The sequence below is a fragment of the Myotis yumanensis genome, unplaced genomic scaffold (genome assembly GCF_028538775.1).
Source record: "Myotis yumanensis isolate MYYU_CA2020_CCGP unplaced genomic scaffold, mMyoYum1.0.hap1 SCAF_17, whole genome shotgun sequence".
Taxonomy (NCBI): Eukaryota; Metazoa; Chordata; class Mammalia; order Chiroptera; family Vespertilionidae; genus Myotis; species Myotis yumanensis.
In genome coordinates this window covers 29,817,239-29,844,615 of record NW_027223768.1, presented here as the reverse complement: position 1 = coordinate 29,844,615, position 27,377 = coordinate 29,817,239, and the positions used below count along the sequence as shown (strand labels likewise).

The following is a 27,377-nucleotide window of genomic DNA, read 5'->3' as shown; positions in this document are numbered from 1 at the left end:
ATTCCAAGGAAAAAAACCCTGAACAATATATAGCAGGTTCTCAAATAACATCATTTTGTTCAATGTCATTTATTATAACATTGATGAGATGCAGTAGGAACTCAACTCCTGTTTATATCAATTAGCCTACGGTAAAATTGGTTTTTATACATCATTTCACTTAAAGTCACAGAACCTATGGGCAACGTTAAGTGAAGGCACTGTATGCCAAAATGTTAACAATGAGATAAAATTATAGGCAAGGCTTATTCCTTCATCTATATTTTCTAAGTTTTTACAGGCAAAATGTAAAAACTTATAAGGAAACAATTGTTTTTCTAAAGATTCAGAGGCTCTCAAATGTACCCATTAGCCTTGCTTCACTTGGAAGCACATCCTTGAAGCCAAATATTTCTCCTCTGAAGCCTGAAGCACTCTGTCTTAGAAGCTAACATGTGGCCTCCGGAGTTAAACATCACATGATAACATATGAAGAAATCATAAGATGGAGATATCTGCACAGCTCTGACACAAACTGCCAATCAGGGCTCTCATCAATTAGAGTCAGATCGTGGACCTCCTGTTGCCCTTTGAGAGTTTCACTTGAGTTAAGAGATTCATTAACAAGTGACTGGCTAATTTTTCACTAGCATCTGTCTTACTTCTCAAATAAAGATTTAAGCAAAAAAAACTTCCCCCAGCTCCATATACAATACCATGAGCTTAGTTTTTTTTGCTTTCATGTGGTCCTTTTCCTTTCCCCACTCACCAGAGTTCCACCCCTCTTCCAACACCTTCCTAAACCTCCTCCTCCTCCTCCTCCTCCTCCTCCTCCTCCTCCTCCTCCTCCTCCTCCTCCTCCTTCTCCTCCTTCTTCTTTTTTAATTTCCTGAGAAGTCTTCTATAATCTACCTAACCCAAATCTTCTCAGAAGTCTTCTCATACTAGAGGAGTCCCAGATGAAAGGGAGCTGTCTGTGGTCAGAGGTATTACCTTTTCATCAGCGTACCTCAGTCCGGTTCTGCCCTAGGGAGCACCTCCCGTGTGAACGAGCTCTTGGCAAGTGTCAGCTATGTCACCAGGACTAGCTGGTGGTGCTGCTGTCTGAGGTTACAGAGCCAAGGACAGAAGGAAGCTCTTGATCCCAAGCCCCGGGAGATAGTGTGATTGGCTCCATTCTCTCCTTTGCACTCCCACACTCCAATGGCAATAAGCAACATGACTGCCTTAGGCGAGGGACTATGTTTGTGAATGATAATTCCATCTTTAATTCATAAAGGACACCAGGCCAATCGTCCACAGAATGCTGAAATAACCCTCATTTGGCTCTTGCTTCGGCGTACCCATTCCAAGCTCTAGTTCACCCAGTTTCCGGACCTTTTGTCCTCTAACCAGTTTAACTAACGTACAAACATATTCCCAAACAGCCTCCAAAACAGATTATTACCAACAGACTGGAGAATGACGCAAATGTAGGCCATCTACATAAGCGAAACAAGTTGAGCCAGAAGGGATCATTTGCGTGGCTTAAATCATGGAGATGGCCTATCTCCACAGGGCTGAATTCACAATTGCTGGCTTTAGCCGTTTGGGTGGGTCTCATCCTTGAACTTCAGGATTCCCCCACCCCAACACCACACCCACAACCCAACCGCACACACACAGATGGCAAAGCCACCACACCTCCTTTGCCTCTTCTTTGGTGGTCTCCATTGGGACACAATTCCATTGGCATACTTAGGAGGACTCCATGTATTTTCTATGAGAAATGAGTCAATAATTTCTTCTTCCTCCCCTCAGCCTCCCAGACAAAGGACCTAGAGCAGAGGGGACTGCCATCTCAGATGAGTGGCTCCACAACCGAGCATGGTGAGAAGACAGCATGTGGTGAATGTGAACCCACTGAGCCCTTAGTCAGGATTCTCCAGTGAGGCAAATGTCCCCCAGCCTTATCCAGGTTCGACAGGTGGTGTGCCCTTCAGAACCTCTCCAGCCCCTAAGTCCCACCAGCCTTTCACGCCCACTAACTTAATGATGCCTTTTAACAAAAAGGCCTGTGCCTGCAACACCACGCTGTTCTGTCCCTCCATGAGCCTCTCAAACTGCCCATCTCATCACTAAGGTAGTTGCTCTGGGGAAAACGCAGATGCCCACTTCTCTGTACCCAGTGCCCAAGGTCCCCACCACAACACCCAGGCCAAGGGGTGAGCCATACACATCAGGAGCTTCTCATTCAGTGTTGACTCAACTGTATCCGTCAGTGTTTCATCCCACTTTTATCAGATCTGTCACTGTTACGAACAGAGAACAAATCAGAAGAGGACTCATTATTATTGTGACCATTTGCTGTGCCAACATGAGTGAGTCAGATTCCCCGAGTGTGTTTCCTCATTTGTGAGCTAAGAGGGTTCAAACTGGATGACCTCTGTGGTCCCACTGGACTCTCCAGTTGGTCTACCTATCTTAACCTTCTAAATGCCCGCATATCACCCCACCTTCTTCCCATCACCAGGAGGTCAGCGTGGTGGGCCTCTCATTTTTACCACCTGTCTGGAAGTGACACTAATGCAGATGAGATGTTAGAACTCAACAGGCTTTGCAGCTGGTGGGGAACTCAAATAATCAACTCACTGACTGAGTGCCATGCTTTGAGGCAGGTAAGGTAGCATCAGCCCCCAAATGTAGGGAGGAAAACTGTAATCCAGGAAGGCTAAATGTTGTTCACAGGCTCCCAGCTGTCCCATTAGGTGACCCCAAGAGGACCGGAAGCCAAATCTTCAGTTTCCTCACACCGATCTCCCCCAACACCACCACAATTGTTATGAAAAGGCATTATTTCAGATGTAAGCCAATGCTTTAAAAGGAATTTCTAAATGTGAAATCAAGTGTTTGCAGAAGCAAATCATAGCTATAGTACCTTAATATTTATATTATTATTTATGATCAAGAAATGGCAGTAAGAGCTTTGCTGCTAAACCCTTTGCCAACTAGAAACCTACAGATAAATGATGTTTTTAGTGCCTGCAATCTAGTTCATGAGTCTGGGAATCAGAAACCATGTTAGGGGTATTCACAATTAATGGCAAAGGAGTTCCAAGCCAACATTCACAGTGCCTGGGAAGAAGCTCTCTGCCCTGTCAGCCTACAAGGTAATCTTGACACATTTACATAAGTGTTTATAGCTCTGCCAACGTTTAATAAGACCTGTGGAAGCCGAAGAATGGTTCTATTTATTCGAGAAACTTCAATGCCATTGCTATAAATAGTAAATGGTTTAATTAAAAAACCCAAATGGTTTTTTAAAGTTAAATTTCATTTCCCATATGTGTGTATAAGGAGCTCTTTTAGGTTGAAATAATTCATTTGAATTATCTAAGCCAAAATGATCATATTTTCCTCACTAACATAAAATTTTCTAGAAATGTATTCACCAAGAAAAATATTCCCAACATGTACTAAAATTCACATTTAAGAATCCCCATATTCACGTTAGGGGTGATTTTGTTCTTGTAAATGATCAGTTTCAACTCATTTACTCCCCCTACAAAATCCACACAAGCCACCTGGAGAATTATTCCTTGGGATTTTAAAGTATATTAAAACACACCACACAGATAAAAGCGGAGGTTGTTCTGAGTCTAGAGGATCTGAGTTCCAGCTCCTCTTTCCTGGGAGGAGATGTGGTAGGTACAGTGGTTGGGTTCTCACAGAGGAAGAGCCCCAGCCCTCGCCCACTGCTGGCACCAATCTGAAGGCAGAGATATGCCACCATCGAGGCACGGAGTCACTGGCCAGGCCTCATTATCCTGGCAGGGAGCTGACTGCCCCCTTCTGACTATCCCAAGACTGTACCCCACTAGCCATGTACCGTAGAGTGGATCTTGCCTGACTCAGCCTCCAAGGGCATCCTAAACTACTTACCCAGCTAACAAACAGCTCAGCCAGGAAAACACCTCTGGGACCCTCTGTAGTCTCAGGCCATGAGGGTCCACTGCTGCCTGGGGCTGAAGATTTGCCAGGTGAACTGCCTTATCTTAATCCATCTGGAGTGTCAACCAAGGAGCAGGAAAAAGAAAGAGCCATTCCAGGAGGACACAAACTAGATAAGAATCTGATGTTTTCCTTTGCAATGACTTGACATCCTTGCTTTTTCAAAGGAAGAAATCACTTTAACCAGCTCAGCGGCCTCTTCCTGCTACAACATGTCCCAGACATCCATTCACTGACTGTGTACCCATGTCCTGATTCTAACGCATTTGCAGGGCTTTTTTTTCCCTTTAATTCCTGCCCCATTGCCCGCAGGACTAACCATCCAATGGCACTGTAATCTAGTAACAACATTACTCCTCTTAGCTACAGCCTGACTCTCTCAGCAAATTTAGGCCAGGGAAAGTACGGACAACTGAATGCCACTGGTCACCTCCAAAACTCAGTTTAGCAAAGAAGCAACTCATTTCTTCCCCACATTTACCCCTCCCCCTCCAAGATTAAATAAATAAATAAGCAAGCAAACTTAGGAGAAAATAGCATCCTTGTTGCTAGGAGTTCATTAAAATGAAACAGCCAAAGGTCAGCGACAGATGATAGAAAGTCCCCGTATTTAACATAATCAATAAGTAGACATCCAGCAAATGCATACAGAGTGAAAGATTCAGCAATGCAGTGGCAACGCATGCCTGTTTCTGCAGCCCCACCACCTTTGAGCCAATAGCATGCGCTCCACGTGGAGTGAAAGGGAAGCCTTTGGTCTCTTCCACACCATTCACTGACATGCAGAACCCCTGAACCTCCAAAGGCAAGAACAGTGGGTGAGGATAGCTATCAAGCATGCTCCCTCTGTTCCAGACATCATCATGCTAGTTCCCACCCATTAATTACTCTTCGGTTCACCACCCACATTTAATTCAACTTTAAAGACATGACAACAAGGTCTGAGATTTGAGGGATGTACCTGACTCTCTCTCCCCTCCAGGGGTGGTGGAATCTGATCAGCAAAAGCAATCTTCCCTGGATCACCCATAAAGGCACTAACCTCGTCCACGTTCTCAAAAGCGTTGATGACGTCATATGGCAAACAGGACAGAAGATCAATCACAAACCACGTCTTCAGATAGTTCATGCGGATGAGTTTGGGGTCGGAAATCACCTCCCCAGCTGGTCCAACAAAGGTGGTGTGAAAATTCAACACAATGTCCACCAGAAAGATGACGTCCACGATGCTGTCCACAACCAGCCAGGCCACATTGTTCTGCCTGGTTTTAAAGGAGACATTGTAAGGGACCAAGATGGCTGTGTAGAAGGTTAAAATCAAGATGATCCAATCCCACGTGGTCTTAAAAACACAGTAATGTAAGATGATGTGAGGGGGAGTCTTTGGTGCCTCTTGCTTGTATTGGGGAAGGATGTCTGAGCCCAGCTGCAGCACCTGTACAGAAAAACACGACCAAGAGAGATCTAAGTTAGGATTTAATGGCAAGCATCTGTCACCGACAAATCATCATGACGCTCCAGATGGGTCACTGGGTGCAAGAATAGACCCTAGAGGAGTATGGGAGAAGGGAAGTGAACATTATAATATAAATAATCTCAATGAAACAACGGCAAACTATTATTTAGCTTACTCTGTGCCAAGCATTGTAATAAATACTTAACATACATGTATTATCTCACTTCATTCTAAATACAACCTCATTTTATTAGCCAATTACTATTTTATGTGACAAGTGAGAAACTGAGGCTCAAGAGAATGAAATAGCTTCACTCAACAAATATGTAGTGTTCCGTGCCAGGAACTGTTCTGGACACTGGACATACAGTAACGAAGGAAACAGCATGGTTCCAGCTCTCATGGAGCTCGGGCTAGTAGACAAATCAAGGAAATTCCAAATTGTGATAAGAGCTAAATAAGAAGCGGCATGGAACACCCAGTGATTTGATGGAATGTGACTTGAGGATTAGGAGAGGGAGAGTGTTTGAACTGAAATCTGAATGACAACAAGGAACCAGCCATTCAAACTTATATGGAAAAACCATCCCGGGCAGAGAGCATAACCGGTGTCATGAACCCAGAGTAGGACAAGATGGGTATTTGGGGGAAAAGAAAAAAGTCTGATGTGACCGAAGCACACGAAATGAGCGGGGAAGGGCGCTAGATGAGTTCAGAGAGGAAGCAGAAATCAAACCATGCAAGACCTGGTGGGTCATGGAGAGGCGCTGGATTTTATTCTCAGTGCGTCTGAGTACAACCGGAGGCTTTTAAGCCAAAGAATAATCTGATGCGTGTGTATAAAAGATCACCCTGGCTGCTGCATAATGAATTGAGGCAACGGATTAGAGGGAAGAACAGAGTCAGGAAACTTATTATAACACCCCGAGAAAAAGACGGGGTGATGGAGAAAAGTAGTCCAATTTTGGACATATGTTTGAAGTAAAACCAGCTGAACTTGCTGAAGGCTAGAAAATGCAGAAAATAGAACAACGAAAGGTACTTACTACTTTATTCCCGAAACCCCGCATGGTAATTGGCCCAAAGTAGGCACTACAGGACTGTCTTTAAGTTAATAAATGGACTTTAAGGTCATGCAGCTAGGAAAGATAGAACCAGGATCCCAAACTGCTCTAGCTGGATTAAAACCCACGCCGTTCCACATTGAGGTTACATTTCCCTAAACGACAGGTCTTTAATGAAGCAGAGTCAGTGAAGGAAGAAGTCTAGAGAAGCTTGGTTCCAAAAGAGAATCACAAATGGGTTTCACTTCAGCAGCCAAAAACAAAAAGCTATGTTTCTAGACACTAGGCTAAGCTGGAAGGGACCTCCACCCCCAGACCAGCTGCACTTCTGTGCTACTTACAAATACTTATAAAACTTTAGGTGATACTTCCTTTTATGTCGCAGGAACTTATTTTTTCATCCAGAGGTTAAAGGCCTGTTAGTGAATATAAAATAATCTGAATATCCCTGCTTCCACTATAATTGGCCCCAGGCCTTAAAAGGTGACAATAAATAAATAAACAAACAAACAAATAAAAGCTAGAAAACGAAGTGCCCAGTGTGCACCTTTGGGTATGGGAATTGTTCCTACCCCTCCCACCAGTGTACAGAGCTCTTCTATAAACTTCTTAAACTTGGTAAAGAGCATCTACCAAAAAAAAAAACACCCTAAAACTAACATCCTATTTAATGGTGAAAGACTAAAGGCTTTCCCCCTAAGACCAAGAACAAGGCAAGATACCAGCTTTCACTACTTTTCTTCAACATAGTACTGCCACTGTGATAAGATAAAAAAAATAAAGATTGGGAAGGAAGAAATAAAAGTATCCCTACTTCCAAATAACACAGTGGCAAAATACCCCAAGGAATTGACATATAAACTTCTAGGTCACACAACACAAGATAATCAAATACAAATCACTGTATTTCTATATACTAGAAAATGAGCACCAAAATTATAGAATGTCATCCTATATAATAAATGCCTAGGTGACCCTCGCATGATGCCCTCACACAACATCATCACAAGATGGCCACCACAAGATGGCCAGCAGGGGAGTGCAGTTGTGGGCAATCAGGCTGGCAGAGGAGGGCAGTTGGGGGCGATCAAGCCAGTAGGGGAGGGCAGTTGGGGGAGATCAGGCCGGCAGGGGAGGGCAGTTAGGCATCAATCAGGCCGGCAGGGGAGCGGTTAGGGGGAGATCAGGCTGGCAGACAGAAGCTGTTAGGGGCAATCAGGCAGGCAGGCAGGCAAGCCATTTGGAACCAGCAGTCCCAGATTGTGAGAGGGATGTCCGACTGCCAGTTTAAAGATCCTGTGGGATCGGGCCTAAACCGGCAGTCGGACATCCCCCGAGGGGGTCCCAGATTGGAGAGGGTGCAGGCTGGGCTGAGGGACAACCCCCCCATGCACAAATTTTGTGCACTGTGCCTCTAGTCCTATATAATAAAAGGCTAATATGCAAATCAACGGAATGGCGGAACGATGAGTTGCTATGATGCGCACTGACAACCAGGGGGCAGACGCTCAATGCAGGAGCAGCCCCCTGGTGGTCAGTACACTCCCACAGGGGGAGCACCGCTCAGCCAGAAGCCAGGTTCATGGCTGGTGAGCGCAGCAGCAGTGGCAGGAGCCTCTCCCACCTCCACAGCAGCGCTAAGGATGTCCAACTGACAGCTTAGGCCCACTGGGAGCAGGCCTAAGCCATCAGTCGGACATCCCCCAAGGGCTCCCGGACTGTGAGAGGGTGCAGGCCGGGCTGAGGGACCCTCCTGAGTGCACGAATTTCGTGTACCAGGCCTCTATAATAAAAAGCCACTTAGGTGCAAATATAACAAAATATAAACAGGACTTATATGCTAAAAACAACCAAATGCTGATAAGAGATCAAAGAAGATATAAATAGCCCTGGGTGGCATGGGTCAGTGGTTAGAGCGTCAGCCTGTGCAAAAAAGGGTTGCAGGTTTGATTCCCAGTCAAAGGCACATACGTGGGTTGCAGGTTCACTCTCTACCTCCAGTTGAGGCTCGTCGGGGAGGCAACTGTTCTGTGTGTCTCACATCAATGTTTCTTTCCCCCTCCCTCCTTCCCTCCCTCCCTTTCACTCTCTCTGGAAATCTGGGAAGCAATGGAAAAAAATATCCTCAGGTGAGGATTAAAAAAGAAGAAGAAGAAGATATAAATAAATGAAGAGGCATGCTGTGTTGCTAAAATTGATATACAGGTTTAGCACAATTTCTAGCAAAATGCCAGCAATAATTTTTGTAGATACACAAGATTATTCTAAAATTTCTATGGAATGGCAAAGGAATTGAAATAGCTAAAAGCAATTTTTAATAAGAAAAATAAAGTGGAAGGAATCAGTCTAGCCAATTTCAAGACTTGATATACAGCTACAGTAATTAAGACTGTGTGGTATTGATAGAAGAATAGACTCATAGATTAATTAAAAAGACTAGAGAACCCAGAAATAGACCCACACAAATATGCTTGACTGATTTTTTATTGTGGTGCAAAAAGCTATTCAGTGGCAATTCTGTGGAGGAAAGAACATCCATAGGCAAGAGAGAGAGAGAGAGAGAGAGATTGAGATTCAATATAAGTCTCATAACCTGTATAAAAATTATCTCAAAATGGATTGAAAACTTAAATGTAAAACTATAAAACTTTTAGAAAAAAACATAGGAAAACTTCTCAGGATCTAGAACTAGGCAGAGTATTCTCAGCACAATCCATACAAGAAAAAACTGATAAATTAGACCGCATCAGAATGTAAAACGTTTGCTCTGCAAAAGACTGTTAGGAGGATAAAAAGACAACCTATGACTTGGAGAAAATATTTGTAAACCACATATCCATCAAAGAAAAGTATCTAAAATAAATAATTTACAATATATGATTTCAAAACTCAACAATAAAAAAAATCCAATGAGAAAATGAAGAAGAGTCATGAACGAATATTTCACCCAAAAGGATATACAGTTGGCAACTAACCCATGAAATGATGTTCAACATCGTTAGTCATTAGGAAAATGCCAATTAAAACTACAATGAGCTATTACTACATACCTATCAGAATGGCTAAACTAAAAAATTGTGACAGCATAAATGCTGATAAGAATGCAGATAAACTAGATCGTTCATATCTAGTTTATGAGCAATATAAAATGGTACAGCCACCGAAGAAAAAGAGTTTTGTTGTTTATAAAACAACTAAATATACAACTACCACATGGCCCACCAATTACACTCATGGCATTCATCCCAGAAAAATGAAAACATGTTCTCACACAAAAACCTGCACATGAATATTTACAGTAGCTTTATTCCTAACTAAACTAAAACTGGAAACAACCCAGATATCCTTCAACAAATAAATGGTTAAACAAACTGTGGTACATCCATACCATAGAATATTACTCAGCAATTAAAAGGGTTTAAACTACTAATACATTCAACAACCTGGATGAGTCTCCAGAGATTGAAATTTATATAACATTTTATAAATGTATATAAACTTTATATAACATCCTTGAAATGACAAAATTATAGAAACAGAGAATAAATGAGTGATTGCCAAGGGCGTAAGGGGAAGGGGGAAGGGCAGAAAGGAAGAGGGTGTGGCTACAAAGAGGCAACAAGAGATATTCTCGGGGTGACAGAAATGTCCTATATCTTGACTATACCAATGTAAGTATCTTGGTTGTGATATTAGACTACAGTTTTGCAGGAAATTGTCATCAGGGAAGCTGAATAAGGAGCACATGGGATCTCTCTGCATTATTTCTTACAACGGCTTGTGAACCTACAGTTATCTCACAATGAGGAGTCTAATTTTTTAAAAATCAACTGAATACAGATAAATTGCAAGTAAGGAAGGGGACCTGGGCATTCAATTAAGGAAAGGGCAGGGGAAAGGGAGGTGAGTTACTTAGGGGGGTTATTGTATGTTTACAAAACACAATCTGAATGATAGTCAACAAGAACTCAAAAGAATCCACAAGGAGGCAGCCACCTGCTGATTGCACACCGAAGTCCCCTGGCGCTCCATGATTCTCGGTAACAAGCCCTCAGGAGGAAACGGCCTTTCACAGGAAATGTCTGTCCCTGTGACAGTTTGATATAATCCACAATTATTTCTAGGTGGATTTCCCATTCTGATGCTTCCCAGGACACTCTGAGGCCCTGCCTGAGTGAGGCCTGGATCAATAGTGTCCCCATAACTCCCCAAAATGCCAGGTTGACTGCAGACTCTCCCCCTGCTGCTATTCCTACAATGTGTGTTGAAAGGGGGTTAACAGAGGTGTGAGCTACACAGGGAGGGATGTCGGGGACGGGTATTAAGTTTCTCTCTTTCTGTCTCGGGGATGCAGTGCAGCCTTTTACACTGAAACCATAGGTTATCTGCATTCTGGGAGCAGACCTGGATGCTAGGATATTTGATGGAGGTAAATGTGACACATTCTCTTTCCAAACCTTTATATTAAAGGCTACGAATAATTCCCATAAGACCAAGCTTTTCTGGTCTGACTTGAGATCCTATATATTTCACTCTCATGTTAACTCTTTAGCAACTATCCATGGCAAACAGAAGGTGGAAATTCCATGGAGTGGGCTCTTCATTGTTTAAGAAAAACAATATTCTTTAAAAAACAATTCCCTGACCAAGAATATTTTGCATCCAGTTAACTCTCTGACTCCAACAGCCTCTGTAGAGCACAGTGACACATGGCTAATGCATTGATGAGAAAGATTCCCGTGAGTCTGACCCACCTTCCTCCTCAGAAGTCTGGGTGGGAATGGCTTCAGACCAGACAACAGATAACAGCGCTGCTCTGATGAGCTCGGCGACTGCCATCCTCGGGAGGGAAAGGTTCCTCAGGGTCACTCAGCATATCATTCTCTGGAAAATGGCTAGTGTCCTCCAAAGGGACTATAGATGGCGTGCCGACCTTGTGTCCAGCAAGGAGTTTGTCTTATGGTAGATGCTCAGTGATACTGCAAGGCTTTGCTGGAAACAGCTCCCCAGACATGGAGACGCATGGCCTGGTGTAGTGGTCCGGGTGACCACAGCACAGTCAGTCCTCTCCCCTGCCTCCTTTCTGTCACTTATCAGTATGAACATGTGCTTCTAGCTTCTTCAGTTGGACGAGTCTTGTACACTGGAAGCTTCCAAAGGCAGCCAGCTGGCAGCCCACCGAGAATGCACTTTCTAAGAGTGGGCCCGTGTCTGTCCTATACACCCATCAGCCTGTGTGTCCCCCAAATACAGATACTACTTCCTTCACCCAGAGGAATGTCACTGTTCACCCTCTCACTGTGCCAACCCCTACAACACCCAGTCCCAGGCCCTGCCCATGGGAAATGCTCATTGCAGGCCCTTATTGATGAGGCCAAAGAACATTCATCTTAAGATTGATTCTGGAAAGAAAAGAGAGTTAGGGCTTCTTCCCGGACCAAGAATAGGAAAATCAGACCGACTATCACATTTCTCCAGCACTCTTATTTCCCAAGTTCTCAACTGTATGTCTGCATCCTTATAACCACCCCGTGAGAGGGTTCTACAGATGGGAAAATGGAAGTCCAGAGAGGCAGACTGACTCACCCTGAGTCATACCAGCAGTGAGTAAGCAGAGAGCTGTGAGTACAAGCCAGGCTGCCAGGGCCAAGCCTTCAAATCTTCACGATTTGTACAGCCTGAATTACATTCCATGGCATGTGACATACATCATCATGTCTCATGCAACCTCATGAGATGGGAAAGCTGGCACTTTTCTTAGTTTACAAATTGGACATAAAGCCAGAAGGTAAATGGTTTTGCTCACAGTCATATTGCAGATGACAACATAACACCTTAAATGCAAGCCAAATTTCCCAATTCAATGTTTTTCTTCTATTGTATACCAGCTCTTGATGAACTACCGCTTTTGCATAGGACCTCTGAATGATAGCAACATGCCCTCCTGTCATCTTATGAAACCGGCTTCTGGTGAAGGCAGCATCTCCCATGTGGACCTTCTCCAGGACTTCCCAATTCAAGTCCCAAACTAGCCACACTGGCTGGAGCCTGTCTCCCTGAAGAATAACTACCCCAGGCCCCAAGCCACACCTAGATACATTCAGAAAGAGGCAGGACCAAACCACAAATACCCTGAAACTTTTTTGAGTCAAATGACAGTCACTATGGAAAGTGGTTTTTGCGAGAGTGGACCAGAGACCATAAAATGTCATAGTAAGTTCTTAACTGCTGTTCTCTGCTACACCTCACTCTTAGGTCGTGTTTTTGCCTTATGAATCACTGAAAAAACAGAACCAGATAGAAATTTCTGTGTCTTCCAATGTTCACAAATCTACAAAGTGGCCTCCATTCTCAACCACCTCTCTCCCTCCTGTTTCAATAGAGAAAAGCCCACCGCCTACCAAAACCCAGCTTCTCCCTTGGGCCCTGAAATCACCCTTCTCCCCTTCCTCAAGTGCTTTACATCCCCCACCCCATGATGCCCTCTCATTTCATTCCATCAACCTTAGTGGTACAGGAGAGAGTGGTATTAAGGCAGCCTTAATGCCACTGCCTCCTGGTACCACAAAGGTATGCAGCTCAGATCTCCCTCCAAGAAAACTTCTAGAACTAATCCATCAGGGACTTCTGTTGCTTGTGCCACCAAATACATACAACTCAGGACCCTGGCACTATTCTCCAACTTTACTTCTGCAACTCATTCTGGTACGCCGTTCCCTCTCACTGTAGCGTGGCTGTAGCTTCCCAACCTCGCCTTCCTCAAATTCATTACCAAACAGCAACTTGTGTCAATCATTCACTTCCCTGATCAGAACCCTCCAGTTCATTACATTGAACTTCAAATAAGATCTACATTCCTGCTGTGACCTACTAGCCCCTGTCTATCTTTCCAACTTCACCTAAGCCCTTTACCTTCTCACCAACCACGCCACCCCACTGGCTTTCTGCACAAAAACTAAAGCTCTTTCCCCCACCTTGGAGCAGCTCAAAATGGCCCTCCCCTGCATGAATGGGTTCTTATCAAGCTTTAGGTCTTGACGTATCTCCTCATAGAGGCTTTTCCTGGCCACCTGTTTACTCTCTCTTACCTTACTTCCTCTGTTTCATTCTATCATATCACCAGGTCTGCTCCTTTCGTAGCGTTCATCAGGAATTGTAATAATACATGTATCTGGGTGTTTACTCTTGTGTAGAGATGTCGCTCCCACTAGATTGTAAGCTCCATGAAGCAGGGTGTTTGTCTTCTCACCACCACATACCACTCAGTCCTTAGCACAGTGCCTGGCACTTAGTAAGTGCCTAACAAAAGCCACTTGAATAAGTGAATACTGGCAGAACAAATAAAGCCAAAGAGGATGTTATAAAATAAGACCCAAATAATACTATACTTCTTTTTTTTAATATTTTGTTGATTTTTTTACAGAGAGGAAGGGAGGAGGATAGAGAGTTAGAAACATTGATGAGAGAGAAACATTAATCAGCTGCCTCCTGCACACCCCCTACTGGGGATGTGCCCGCAACCAAGGTACATGCCCTTGACCGGAATTGAATCTTGGACCCTTCAGTCACAGGTCAACGCTCTATCCACTGAGGCAAACCGGTTAGGGTTAATATACTTGACATAAATATAATATTAAGGATATTCTTAGAATACTATAATAACCATGAGAAACAAGAATGTTATATCTTAAAGCCATATTCCAATGATATGCACTGTCATGAAGAAATAAAAATAAAAACCAGAGTCCACATATATCTCTTAACATCATGAATGTTTCCAGCAGATGCCCTTCCCCAGGTATTATGATAGGGTTTTCATTTAATTAGTGCTTACTGTAAGCCCTACCCTGAGCTAGTAAGCCCTTTATATACATTTAATCCTCACAATTCTATGAGGCACATACTATTATCATCCATATTTTACAATGAGGAAACTGAGGCTTGGGGAAGTAATGTAACTTGTCCAAAGCCACAAAAGTTTTAAGTGGTACAGCCAGTGTTGAAAACTTTGTCAAGTTTAATGCCAGCGCCTGTGCTTTTAACTCCCTATGCTCCTGTGCCAGGTTCTGGGCTGAGCACTTTATATGCAAAATATAATTGAATCTTCATAAAAACCATGTGAAGTAGATACTGTTGTTTATTTTACAGATAAGAAAAAATGACTCTAGGGAGACTAAGTTGCCCAAAACCACAAAGCTAATTAAGTGGTGACGCTGAGATAAACCCAAATTTGATTTGAAAGCCCGTAATCTAAACAAGCACTAACCAATGGAGATATCATGCAAGCCACAAACATGACTCACATATGTAATTTCAAATTTTCTAGTCGCCACATAAAAAAGTAAGAGGATACAGATGAAATTAATTTTATCACTATCTTAACTGAATAATTTAACCCAACACGTGCAAAATATTATCACTTCAACACGTAATCGATATATAAATTAGTGAGATATTCTACATTCCTTTTTGCGTGCTAACTTTGAAATCCAATGTGTACACCATAACTTACTCCTCAGGTCAGAGCAGCCACATCTCAATTGCTCACTAGTCGCATGCAGTCAGAGCTCACTGTACTGAACAGCACAAGTCTAAACCACGATGCTATACTGCACCATAAACTATCCTGAACAGACTTACACAAATGTAGGCGTTTCTTTCAAAAGTAGATTTGGAATGGATGAACCAACTACCCACACACCAGACAACAAACTGTGGATTAAAAAATGTGAACCACACACATGTGTGCACAGGTACATGTAAGACGGGGAGGTGGGAGAAGGGGGGATATGTCGGAAAACAAAGGGGATGGCTGGGGGAAGCATTTGAGAGGGGGTTGCAAACACAGTAATCAAGATACAGCTCTTGCAGGCCTTCCCTGGCTTCATAACTAATCAATCTGGAGCAAGGCAAGGTCTCCATGCCTCAATTTCCTCCCCTGAAAAATGAAGACAATACTATTTATACCAGATAGGTACTGGGAAGGTCAAATAAGAAAACAGGTATAGATATGTGCATGTCTATGTATAAATCTATACATTTTTCTTATAAATGGTTAAGCAGTATCCAAACACCAGTATTTGGGGCAAGTAAAGAAAAATAGTGGTTCAGAAGGTTCTGGATGAGAATCAGGAAGGCTCCAGCAATAGCTCATGGAAAACATCTTTTTTACTGAACGGCTTTGGCTTGCTCAAGGATCAGGTACCAAGAATGACAGAACTGAAACATCCTGAGAAGAAAGAAATCTGATAAAGTTCATTTATTTGAGAAAAAAAGATAAATTAGCTTCAGAGATCCATCTATTCTATGAACTCTCAAGTGCATGAACAACAACAACCATGAACTCTTAAACACCAAAAGTTACCCACAAGGATCCAAAAATCCCAGAGTTTAGAACAGAAGAGAAATGTGCAAACAAACTACTAAAATACAACGCAACAAGTGCTAAGAGACGCCTGGACGAAAATACTTTGAGAGCAGAGAAAAAGAGACCATTAATTGACTCAGGTAGTCAGGAAAGGCTTCAATGTAAGATGATTGTCAAGATCTCTCTTGAAGGATGGCCCACGGACAGGCAAAACTCAGGCAGACAGTGTGTACAGGACTTGGGCATGTTGGGGAGGTAGTGCAAGGGCTCATTGTGGGAGAAGCTCCGTGTGGGAGAAGCCTGGTGTTGTATGCTTTTTGTTGTTGTGTTTTAGGGGCGTCAAGAAGGCCAAAGTTGAGAAATGAAGCTCAAATAAGGGAGGGGGCAGGCAAGCCTTCATATGCCCTTTAAGCAAAGGCGAGAATTTGAAGTAAGGGAGGTTCATAACCATTGCTCTGTGTGAAGGCGTCAGTGTGGAAGAAGGACCAGAAGAGGAAGAGTCTGGAAGCACAGGGAGGCCTGCTACAGGGATGCTGCAGGGCTCCAGGAAGCAGAGGATGTCGGCTGGAACTGGGAGCAGCACTGGGCAAAGTTGTGGGCAAACTCTAATGTCTCCCTGGGCTGAAGATCTGGCCAATCCACCACGGCCAGGTCAGGCCCTAACAAGGGTCAGAGGAGCCAGCAGCCTCCAGATCACGGTCTCATGTGGACTTTCAGCCATTATCGCTCTGGATAACGGCAGCAGAAGAACCCAGTCACACAAAGAGAATTTCCTCCTTGAGAGTGGCCTCCAGTACTCACCACTTCACCCACCAAACTGGCTCCGCTGATCATTTCAGGACACAGATACGTGCCACAAACACCTCCATCACCATCATCCACAACTACCTCAGACACTCTCTCTCTGTGGTCAAGAGAAATCTTACCCTTTAAACCCCTTACTCCAGGCACAACCCTTCCCTCTGCACCTATATGTACATCTCTTTCCCTTTTCCCAAGTACAGCTTCAAAAACCTCCTGTTTAGAAACAATGTGGGTTTTTATGACTAGAAAGTGAAGACAAACTCAGTCCCCACCAGGAAAAGCATATTCAAGAAAAGGAGGGAGCTGGACGTTAAAGAGGCTGAGAATGACGTTCTGGTCACAAAGGAAAGCCTGATTTGGGGTTGCAGACGTCCCGAGCTAAACAATTGCTTAATTCCTGTCATACACGCCCTTCTCCATAAACCAGGCAGGCTCTATTTTTAGCACTTTTTCCATGATGCACTTGTTCTTTAATGGCAGAGATAAAGGCAGCGGGAAACAAAGTATTAACCCGTATACTTTATGTCACAGTCGAGTACCAACACACGAGATCTTTACAAATAAAAGCCCATATGAAAGTGCAATTGGGCGACAATCTTGGTTTCTTCCTATTCTGCTGGGAAATACGTCAGTTGTATTCTTTTCCCTTTTTATTTTGAAATCTTCAGCTATATTTTTGAAATTCAAGTATTGAGAAGTAGTGATGAGGTTGTCATGGAAACATTGCCATCATCATCAAATCAGCTACAAAGAGCTGTCCATTATCCATGACCAAGGCAAACAACTTTCATGGGGGGAGGAAAGGGTTAACGTGAAAGGAAATCAATATTGATTGAGGACCTACTAGGTGTGAGGCACTGAACTAGGTGCTTGCTTCCTTCTTCCTTCAGTCATGTGATAAACATTTCTCAAGCACTTACTAAGTGCTGGCAGTGTGTTCAATGGTATGGCTTGTAGAAGAAGCAAGAGGAACACTGCTCTTGCCTTCATGGACCTCCTTCATCTATTGGAGGAGGCAAATACTAAACAACAGCATCTCCAGAGACATGAGTGCTGCTCGACAAGGGATTTGTACATGAAAAGAGGGCTTCTGACAGGGAGGCCCCACTGGCCTAGGTGGGGCCAGAGTTGCTGGAAGGCCTTGCAGGGGAGCTGTGATGTCTACGTTGAGACTTGAAGAATGGGTAGGAACCTGCCCAGCCAAGAGAAGGAGTGAAAGCTTACAGGCAGAGGAAGGGCATGTTCCAAGGCTCGGGGGCCAGAGAGGGTTGGACGAGCCGAGTGCCACCTGGCTGACACTGAGAGTGAGCAGGAAGCTGTGGGGGAGGCTGGGGAGGAGAGCTGGATCTGGTAAGTCACGAAGCAAAGTTTAAATGGATCCAAAGAAATAACAAGATGACATTAAAGGATTTTTCAGCAGGGAGTCATGAGATGAGGCTTGTCTTTTAAAGCCCCACACATCCTCACAGCAGTCCTTCAGGGTAGGTAGTAACGCTATTTCACGAGGATGAAGAAAGATGAGTGAGGCTAAGTAACTTTTGCAAAGTCACACAGCTGGAATGTAGTGCTGATTTGGAGGAGGATTCGGGTCAGTCTGACTCCAAATCTCCTTCTCTTCCCACTACATCATCATGTCTCTAAGGAAACAAACACACACAAAAAGCTGCAGAAAATCCTCAAACCTCATTTTAGCTGATCATTTATAATGTGTTTATCAAAGTCAAGTGTAGAGTTGATCCCTGGAATCATTGAACATTTGAGTTCTCTCCTGCCTGGCTAGGGTAAACAACGTTTATTAAAATATAAGAGACACTACACACAATGGCCCTCCTAGAGACAAAGCCAAGACCCCACAAACCAAGACCCCTACCCACAAGACCCCAGCCCTCAGATGAGAGAGAGATGGTCAGAAGGAACACCATGGCCCCAAGTGCAGGTGAAGCGACCGGACACAGGCTGGGCTTCCGGGCTGGAAGGCGACAGGAAGGCCATTAGTCCCACCCTCTCCCCACGCCCACCTTCGCCGTACCATCAAGTGGTCATCCAGAACCCTCCAGTAACGACCTACTGACCTACTACTACTAGCACAGCCTATTTCTTACTGACACAGTCCTGAGTATTCCAAAAGTCTCTTTATAAGAGGCAACATCAACTCAAAACCCAGGTACATGGGGCAGAAGCTCTTGTTGTCAAGTTACTTTCCAAAGCAAGAGAATGCCAAGAGGGTAGAACTGTCACCTTTGCCTGAGCCTGAAGACTCAAGTGAAGTCAACACCCAAAAAGCAAACATTGTAGAGCAGGAAGCATCAATGTCAAGGCATGGAGAGCCTATTTCTAGGGCAAAGGATAACAACTTGGTTCACAAATGTCCCGGCCTGTGGGACCAGGAAGCCAGGGACCCTGACACAGACAGCCTGGACATAGGGACCCCGCTTCCGCTCTCCCTCAGCTAAGGACAGTGCACCTGCTCGTCTCCTGGGAACTCAGGGAGCAGGCCCGGCTGTGCACGTGTTCACAAAGCAAACTTCAGACCCCGCGTGTGTCCAGCGCCTGCGGAGGTGGCAGGCTCAGCGCCACCTCGGGCTCCTCACGCACGTCCCACTGCGGGCGGCTGTGGCAGCACCTCGTGCAGGTCAGGGAGGCAGGGAGGCCTCCTCTGCAGTTACCCCATCAAGTCCTTGTGCAGTTCATAAAAAATAGATGTTCTTTACACGTTAATTAAAACGTTCAAACATAAGACTGAGTAAAACCATCAACAGCTCTGAATATTGGCAATGGTGAGACAAGGAAGCGGCACCTAGGATTAGACAGGCAGTGTACGTTCGTACAGCCTCACTGTGCGAACTCTGGCAGTTTCTACCTGGTTTTATTCTGTCTCCTGTTTTAATCCCATTTCCAGCAATCTCTCACTTTCACACTAGCACAAGCATTTAGAGAGCTAACCGTCACCCAAGTGTCCTAAGCAAATATGGTAAGCTGTCCATTTACACCAAACACACTGAGATGCTGTTTCAAGTTCAAAGCAAATGTTTAAAAAGAAGGTTTAAGAAAAATTAAAGTTCAAACCCTCAGGTTCCAGGAACAGAATAGGAACTCAGTAGGAGCTGAAACCAAAGAGCTCAGCAGTGTTTCGGAAGAAGGGGTTATCGGAAGAAGGTATGTGCTGTAGGGGGTGGGAGGGGAACCCCATGCTCTTGCTGGGGTGGCAAAGGGCTACCCTGATAAAGAAACACTGAATGGAAAAGTTCCACCCCATATCTCAGAGACATGAAAAGGAAGCTGGCCATCTGGTGGAACTTCGGGCAGAAGAGAGGTTGCCTGCAAGAAATTAGAACCCCAAGTCTGCGCCATACATGAGTGGTCAGCCCAAAATCACACTGTTCACATGATTGGACTGAAACCATTACAGGAAAATTGTTCTGAACCAGGGAAAACCTGATAGTATGTGACCTGGGCAAACTCAACCACGGCATCCACCTGCCTCAGCCATAGGAGAACCAGAGCGCTCCCACCAAAAACCCCAGTTACAGACAAACTCACCACAAGGAGATAGTGAACACCAAGAAAGAGGATTTATAGTATGTCTATATTGCATGTCTATACTTTTAAGCAATAAAAAGGAAGAGATATTAGCAGACACGAATAAAATATTATTTATCATTATTATTATTTTTAATCCTCACCCGAAGGTATTTTTTCCATTGACTTTTTTAGAGAGAGTGTAAGGGATGGGAAGAAGGAAAGGGAGAAAGAGAAAAACATCGATGTGAGAGAGACACATTGATTGGTTGCCTCCCCTTCGGTACATGGGTCAACACTCTAACCACTGAGCAACACTGGCCAGGGCAAGACATTATTTTTAAAGAACAGGAAAACTTGCAAGAGAACCAAATAGAATTTCTAGAACAGACAAAGATAGAGATTGAAAACAAAACAAAATGACTCAGTGGAGAGGTTAAAAAAGAGAAATAACTATTCAACCAAAAATTAAATACTCCTTTAAGATTTAAGGAGGAGGAAGGAATAAAAACATAATTAGACATGTGAAGACTAAAAGAATTTATTATTCTCAAGCTCCCTTTGAAGAAATTACCCTTGGAAATACTTTAGTAAAAAAGAAAACTACCCAGAAATAAGGTGTGGGCTTTGAAGATCAATGATGAGCAAAGAAAATGGTAAACATATATTGATAAGTAAAGTTAGGTATTAACTATAAAAAATAATAATGAATAATTTGAAAATTAGAAATAATGAAAAAATGCACAGATGAAAGTAATTCAGATTTAAAGTATTGCAAGGTCCCTATTCTGTTCTAGAAGAAGTTCGATAAAGTGATAAACTTTAAGATAAGTATGCATGTTAAAAAGTCTATCAATGTAATCAACAAGAGAACAAAAATAGAATGTATACCTTTCAAACCAATATAGAGAAATGAAATTGAACACAAATCAGCAAAGGAAGGCAGGAAAATAGGAAGGAAGATGTGAGGAAGGAAAACCAGAAACGGGGTTGGAAACAGAAAACACAAAATTAGATACTAGAAATAAGTCCAAATATATCAGTAAGAGCAATAAAAATAAGCTGACTAAATTACAAAAAAGGTAGGTACTCTCACATAGTAGTTAGGGACATGGTGTCTGAAGTCAGACTGAGTCTGAATGCTGATTCCACCACTTAGGTGTGCTTCGATTTCAAAATCTGTACAATAGTAATTCCCACCTTATAGGGCTATTAGATGAACCTGTTAATATAATGTATGCATGTTTAATCTTATGCTTTCATAGTATTAGAGTGGCATAGAGTTTAAGTGCTCTGTAAGAGTTAGATGTTGTTGACGTTCTAAACTAAAAGCAAGAGGTGGATTATGTGGATTAAGAGAAACACAGAAAGTTGTAAAATAAGGGTTAGAAAAAATATACCAGTTAAATACCAAGTCAAAAAAGGTAAGAATAATATAAAGAAAAATATCAATTAGAGAAAAAAAATTTATACAGATGAAGAATATTAATAAACAATAAAAAGAATAATCTACTAGAAAAAAATCTAACAGAACAATAGACAAAGAATATGACAAGGAAATACCCAGAAGAAGGGTTCTGAGGCTAATAAACATTCAAAAACTCAAATCTCACTAGTAATCAAGGTAATGTAAATCAAAATGAAATACTGTCATCCATCAGATTGGGAAAATTATAGAATTCTAACACTACCAGTGGTAATAGGCATGTGGGAAATGGACAGTTCTCTCATACACTGTTGGTAAGACTGTAAAAAGTACACTCTTTTGCAGTAAAAAACAAGTAACTCAACTAGAAAATGGGCAAAATACATGAACAGGCATTTCACCAAGGAGGACATGGTTAGAAAACAGGCTCATGAAAAGATGCTCAGCATCTCTAGCCATGAATAACATGCAAGCTAAGGCCACAATGAGATACTACTGCTTAGCATGGTTAAAATAAAAAGAATGGCAACACAAATGCTGGCAAAGATACAGGAAACCGGATCTCTCCTACATTACGGTGCGAATGTAAAATGATACAACCAGCTAAAATTGGCAAAGAGTTTGGCAGCTTCCTATAAAACTAAATCTACATTTACATGCACACACAAGCACACACACACGTCATACTTACAGGCATTCATTTCAGAGAAATGAAAACCTATGTTCACACAAACATCTGTACGTTCATAGCAGTTTTATTCAGAGAGCTAAAGCCTGGAAACACCCAACTGTCATTTAATGGGTGAATGGTTACACAAACTGTGGTACAGCCACACAATAGAAAAAGAACAAACCATCGCTACATGCACCTGGGTTGATCTTAAGGACACTACACTGGTGAAAGCTAATCACAAAAGATTCATTCTATGTCATTCTACTTATATAACATTCTCAAAATAGCAGAATTACAGAGATCAAAAACAAACGAATGGTTTCCAGGGGATAGGGAAAGGATGTGGAGGTGACTATAAAGGGGTTATATAACAGCGTTCCTTGGTGGTGTTGGAACAGGTCTGGATTTTGGTGGTAGTTGTGGCTCTCCAAAGCTATACATGAAATAAAATTGCATAGAACTACACACACATCAACACAAGTGAGTGCATATAAAAACTGATGAAATCTGAATATGGTCTTTAGTTTAATTAGCAATATCCTACACATGTCAGTTTCCTGGTTTTGATATGGTACGATAGTTATATAAGATGTTACCATCGAGGGAAGCTAGGTGAAGGGTACAGGACACTCTGTACTAGTTGTGCAACTTTCTGTGAGCCTATAATTATTGCACAATAAAAAGCTTTCAAAAATAAATGTTGGCTGTAAAATGAAAGTTGTAAAGTACCGGTGTGATATAATTTGTGTAAATACATTAAAAACGCAATCACACTCTCTGTTTTACAGATAAATATGTAAACAATAAAAATATTAACAATTCAGTAGCAAGCAGGCATACTTCAGTATGGTGATTATTTCTGGGAATAACTTCTAAAGGGACCTGATTTTTACCTGTAATATTTAAATTTTTAAAAAAGAATCTGAAGTTAGAAACTAACATTTACTAGTAAATGAATGTTGGTCAAATTACTCTGTACTGTTCTGAAAGCTTGAAATATTTCTAAATTAAAACCAAAATTATACATACAAGGAGACTCACTGACGCTTTCTTTGTAAGTACTGAAGATTAGTAACAACCTGAATATGCATCCACAGGGGGAGAGCTAAACAGGTTTGGATATAGTCATGCAACAGAATACAAAGCAACCATTAAAAAGAATAAAGGGGCTGGTGTGGCTCAATGGTTGAGCATTGACCTATGCTCAACAATTAACAAGAGGTTCCTGTTCAATTCCTGGTAAGGGCACATGCCCAAATTGTGGGCTTGATCCCCAGTGGGGGGCATGCAGGAGGCAACCAATCAATGGTTCTCTCTCATCATCAATGTTTCTATCTCTCACTCCCTCTCCTTTCCTCTCTCTGAAATAAATAAAAACCTATATTTTTAAAAGTATAAAGGGGATATGTGCTCTTAGGGAAATATCCCAAATATACCAGTAAGTGGGAAAGAAAGCAAATTAGAAAATAATATGTATAGTATGACACAAATTTTTATCTAAAAAAGAGATATAAATCTTATATATAAATATCTGTAATAACATCATGCTCTGTTAAAAAATAATTACTTCTAAGAAACAGTACGCTTTCACTTTTTACTTTATATAACTCTATGCTTTAAAATCTGATAAAGAATCTGTTTTATTTCTGAAACTTAAGAAAGTTTTTCTAAAGGGATATAAAGAACCAAGAGTCAAAATCTAATATTATTGCGCAATTACTATATGCCAACATGTTGGCACTCAGAATCTTCCTTACGCTTCATTAATCTAATGGGTACATGTTCGCATTTGAACATATACTACCTCCCTTTGAAGAGAAGGAAGAGGAAGAAATGGAAGCTCTTAGATGTGAAATGACTTGCCCCAAATCACACAGCTAAATAAGTTGCCAAATGAGTTGTAACCTGTACCGCTGTCTCAGTCCATTACTCCTGTCATCTACATGAGAAATAGAAGCACACGGGGCGGCTACCAGATCTTGTAATGAGTTGGTGAGTATCAGGAGCTGTGAGCCAGGCAGCACTTACATCCCTGGCATGGTGGAATGGATGTGCCTGCCCTCTAGCCACAAGTGCATACGTCAGGTTATATGTTGACCTGGCTCCTTCTCAGGGAAGAAATGAGAGGATGTGACAGAAAAGGTGGCTTCCCTCCACGTCTTGCCCACAGCTGCTCCACGGAGAGAGCGGCTGTCACTAGAGTCGTCCCAGCCAGACCAAATCCCAGTGGGGTCACTCCTACCTGAAGGCCACACACAGAGTGGATCATACACCGGCCACAACTTCCTCCCTCCCGGGGCAGCAGGAGTGACAGTGACGAGGTGGTGGCACTCGGAGCTGTGCCCTCTCAGATTCCGCTGCTGGAAAGGGTTCTCTGCCCCGCTGCAGGTGTGCAGTTAGCGGACAGACTCCTGTTAGCTTCCTAAGGACAGAAACCTGAGCGTTCCAGGGAAGCACCTGCCAATAGCTGGGCAAGGAGGTGGCTGAGTCCCTGTACAGGACTCCTCGAGCTGGCATCTCTGCTGCAGCGGGCACTGTGGGGATGGCACGGCCTCTCTCAGATCTGCACTGTGGCCTGATGCTTCCCTGACCCTAGACTGCCTCCTTCCCTATTCTTTCATAGGTATGTGAAGTGCACAGCCCAGGGGCACGGATCACTGCAGGAGCTATTACAGGACTATAGATGTTTCTTCTCCCCCACACCTCACCACCACATCTCTGAGGGCCTCTTTGCCCATTTCTTTTACCCAGTACATCCTGTCCAGCTGTCAACAAAGAGTTGCAAGGCATTCTCACAGGCAAAAAAAAACCCACAATGTGAAAAGCCAGAGCTAGCAACAGAAGCAGACCCAGACATTCAGGGATGTTGGAATTATCTGACCAGGAATTTAAAACAATTAGGACTAATAGGCTAAGGGCTCTCATGGAAAAAGTAACTCATGAAACCAGGTAGATAATGTAAGCAGAGAAATGGAAACTCCAAGAAAAAACCAAAAACGCTGTAACCGAAATGAAGAATGACTTGAAGGAGCTCATTAGGAGACTGAATACAGCTAAGGAAAAATATCTCTGAGTTTGAGGCTATGTCAAATAGAAACCTCCAAAACTGAAACGCAAAGAGAAAAAGGACTCCCCAAAATAGAACAGAATGTGCAAGCACTGTGGAACAACTACAAAAGGTGTTCAGATACAGGTAATGAGAATACCGAGGGAGGAGCGAGAAACAGAAAAAACATTTGAAGCAATAACGATTGAGAATTTCTCTAAATTCATGTCAGACACAAAACTACAGAGCCAGGAAGCTCAGAGGACACCTAGCTGGATAAATGACCAAAACACACACACACACACACACACACACACACACGGGACAGGAGAGAGGAATTAGGAATATTTTGTTATAAGCAGCACAGTGTTACTTGAAAGTAGACCTGGATTATTTGTAAATGTACACTGCAACCTCTAGGACAACCACTAAAAAAAAAAAATAAGAAAGAAAGAAAAGAAAAGAAGTATAATTGATGTGCTAAGAAAGGAGTGAAAACAGAATCATACAAAATGCTTAATTAAAACTACGAAAGGCAGAAAAAGAGTGGAAGACAAAACAGGAACAAAGAACAAGGACACAAATAGAAAAGAACTAATATGGTAAATATTAATCCAACTATATCAATAATCACTCTAAACATCAATAGTCTAAATGTGCCAATCACATCAGACATTGTAAACGTGGATCAAAAAGTGAGACAATTATATGTTGTTTATAAGAAATCCACTTGAAATATAAATACACATATAGATTAAAATAAAAGGATGAAGAAATATATACCATGCTAACACTAATCAAAAGAAAGCTAGAGGGCTGGCCGGTATGCTAAGTGGTTAGAGCATCAGCCCATGCACCAAAGAGTGGCAGGTTCAATTGCTGGTCAAAGGCACATACCTGATCCCCAGCCCCAGTGCAGGTGCATGCAGGAGGCAACCAATCAATGTGTCTCTCTCACATTGATGTTTCTCTCTCGCGCTCTCGCTCTCTTTCTCCCTCTCCATCTCTTCCACTTCTCTCTCTCTAAAAAAAAAAATCCTTGGGTATAGATTAACAACTACAAAAAAAGAAACGAAAAAAAAGAAAGCTAAAGTAGCCATATTTCTGACAGACCAGACTTCAAAGCAAGAACAGTTATCAGGGATAGTGAAGGGCATTACATAATGAAAAAGAGGTCGATTTTTAAGAAGACATAACAATCCTTAATGGTAATGCACCAGACAACAGAGCATCAAAATCGTGTGGCGAAAACTGATAGCACCAGACGGAGAAAGAGATGAACCCACTATTAGAGTTGGAGACCTGAACACCCCTCTATCAGAAATGGACAGAACCAGCAGACAGACAATCAGTAAGGATCTATATAACACCATCAATCACCTGGATATACCTGACAACAGCAGCAGAATACACTTTCTTCTCAGCTCACCTGCAACATTCACCAAGCTAGACCACATTCTGGGCCATCAAACACACCTTCACAGACTTACAAGAGTAAAAATTACACAATGACTGCTCTCAGACCACGATGAAATTAAACTAGAAGTCAATAACAGAAAGATAGCTGTAAAATCCCAAAATATTTGGACAACACACTTCTAAATAACACCTGGGATTAAAGAAATCTCAAGACACATTTAAAAATATTTTGAAGCCAATGAAAATGAAAACACAACTTATCCAAATGTGTGGCCTGCAGTGAAAGCAGCGGTTAGGAGGAAATCTATAGCACTGAATGCATATATTAGAAAAGAAGAAAGATCAAAAATCGATCATCTAAGTTCCCACCTTAGGAAACTAGGAAAAAAACAGCCAATTAAATCCAAAGTAGGCAGACGAAAAGAAATAATAAAAATTAGACAAGAAATCAATAAAATTCAAAACAGAAAACCATTAGAGAAAGTCAACAAAATCAAAAGCTGGTTCTTCGGAAAGATCCATAAAATTGGCAAGCCTGTAGCCAAGTTAACGAAAACTCACTAGCCCCTGGGATGTGACTCAGATGTTTGCCTCACATTGCCAAGCAATGAGCAATTTCTTATGCAAGACAGGT

At 42.5% G+C, this 27,377-nt stretch overlaps 1 protein-coding gene across 2 annotated transcripts in view; it reads right to left on the bottom strand.

Annotated features, from left to right (window-relative positions):
- Positions 1-27,377, bottom strand: part of KCNH1 (potassium voltage-gated channel subfamily H member 1) — a 260,977-nt gene that overhangs the window by 193,899 nt on the left and 39,701 nt on the right. Inside the window, exon 6 of one of the 2 annotated variants that reach the window (XM_070396298.1) lies at positions 4,931-5,404. In XM_070396298.1, the coding sequence (XP_070252399.1) occupies positions 4,931-5,404 (474 nt within the window). The remainder of the gene's footprint in view (positions 1-4,930; positions 5,405-27,377) is intronic. The other variant, XM_070396299.1, reaches the window with a different exon arrangement.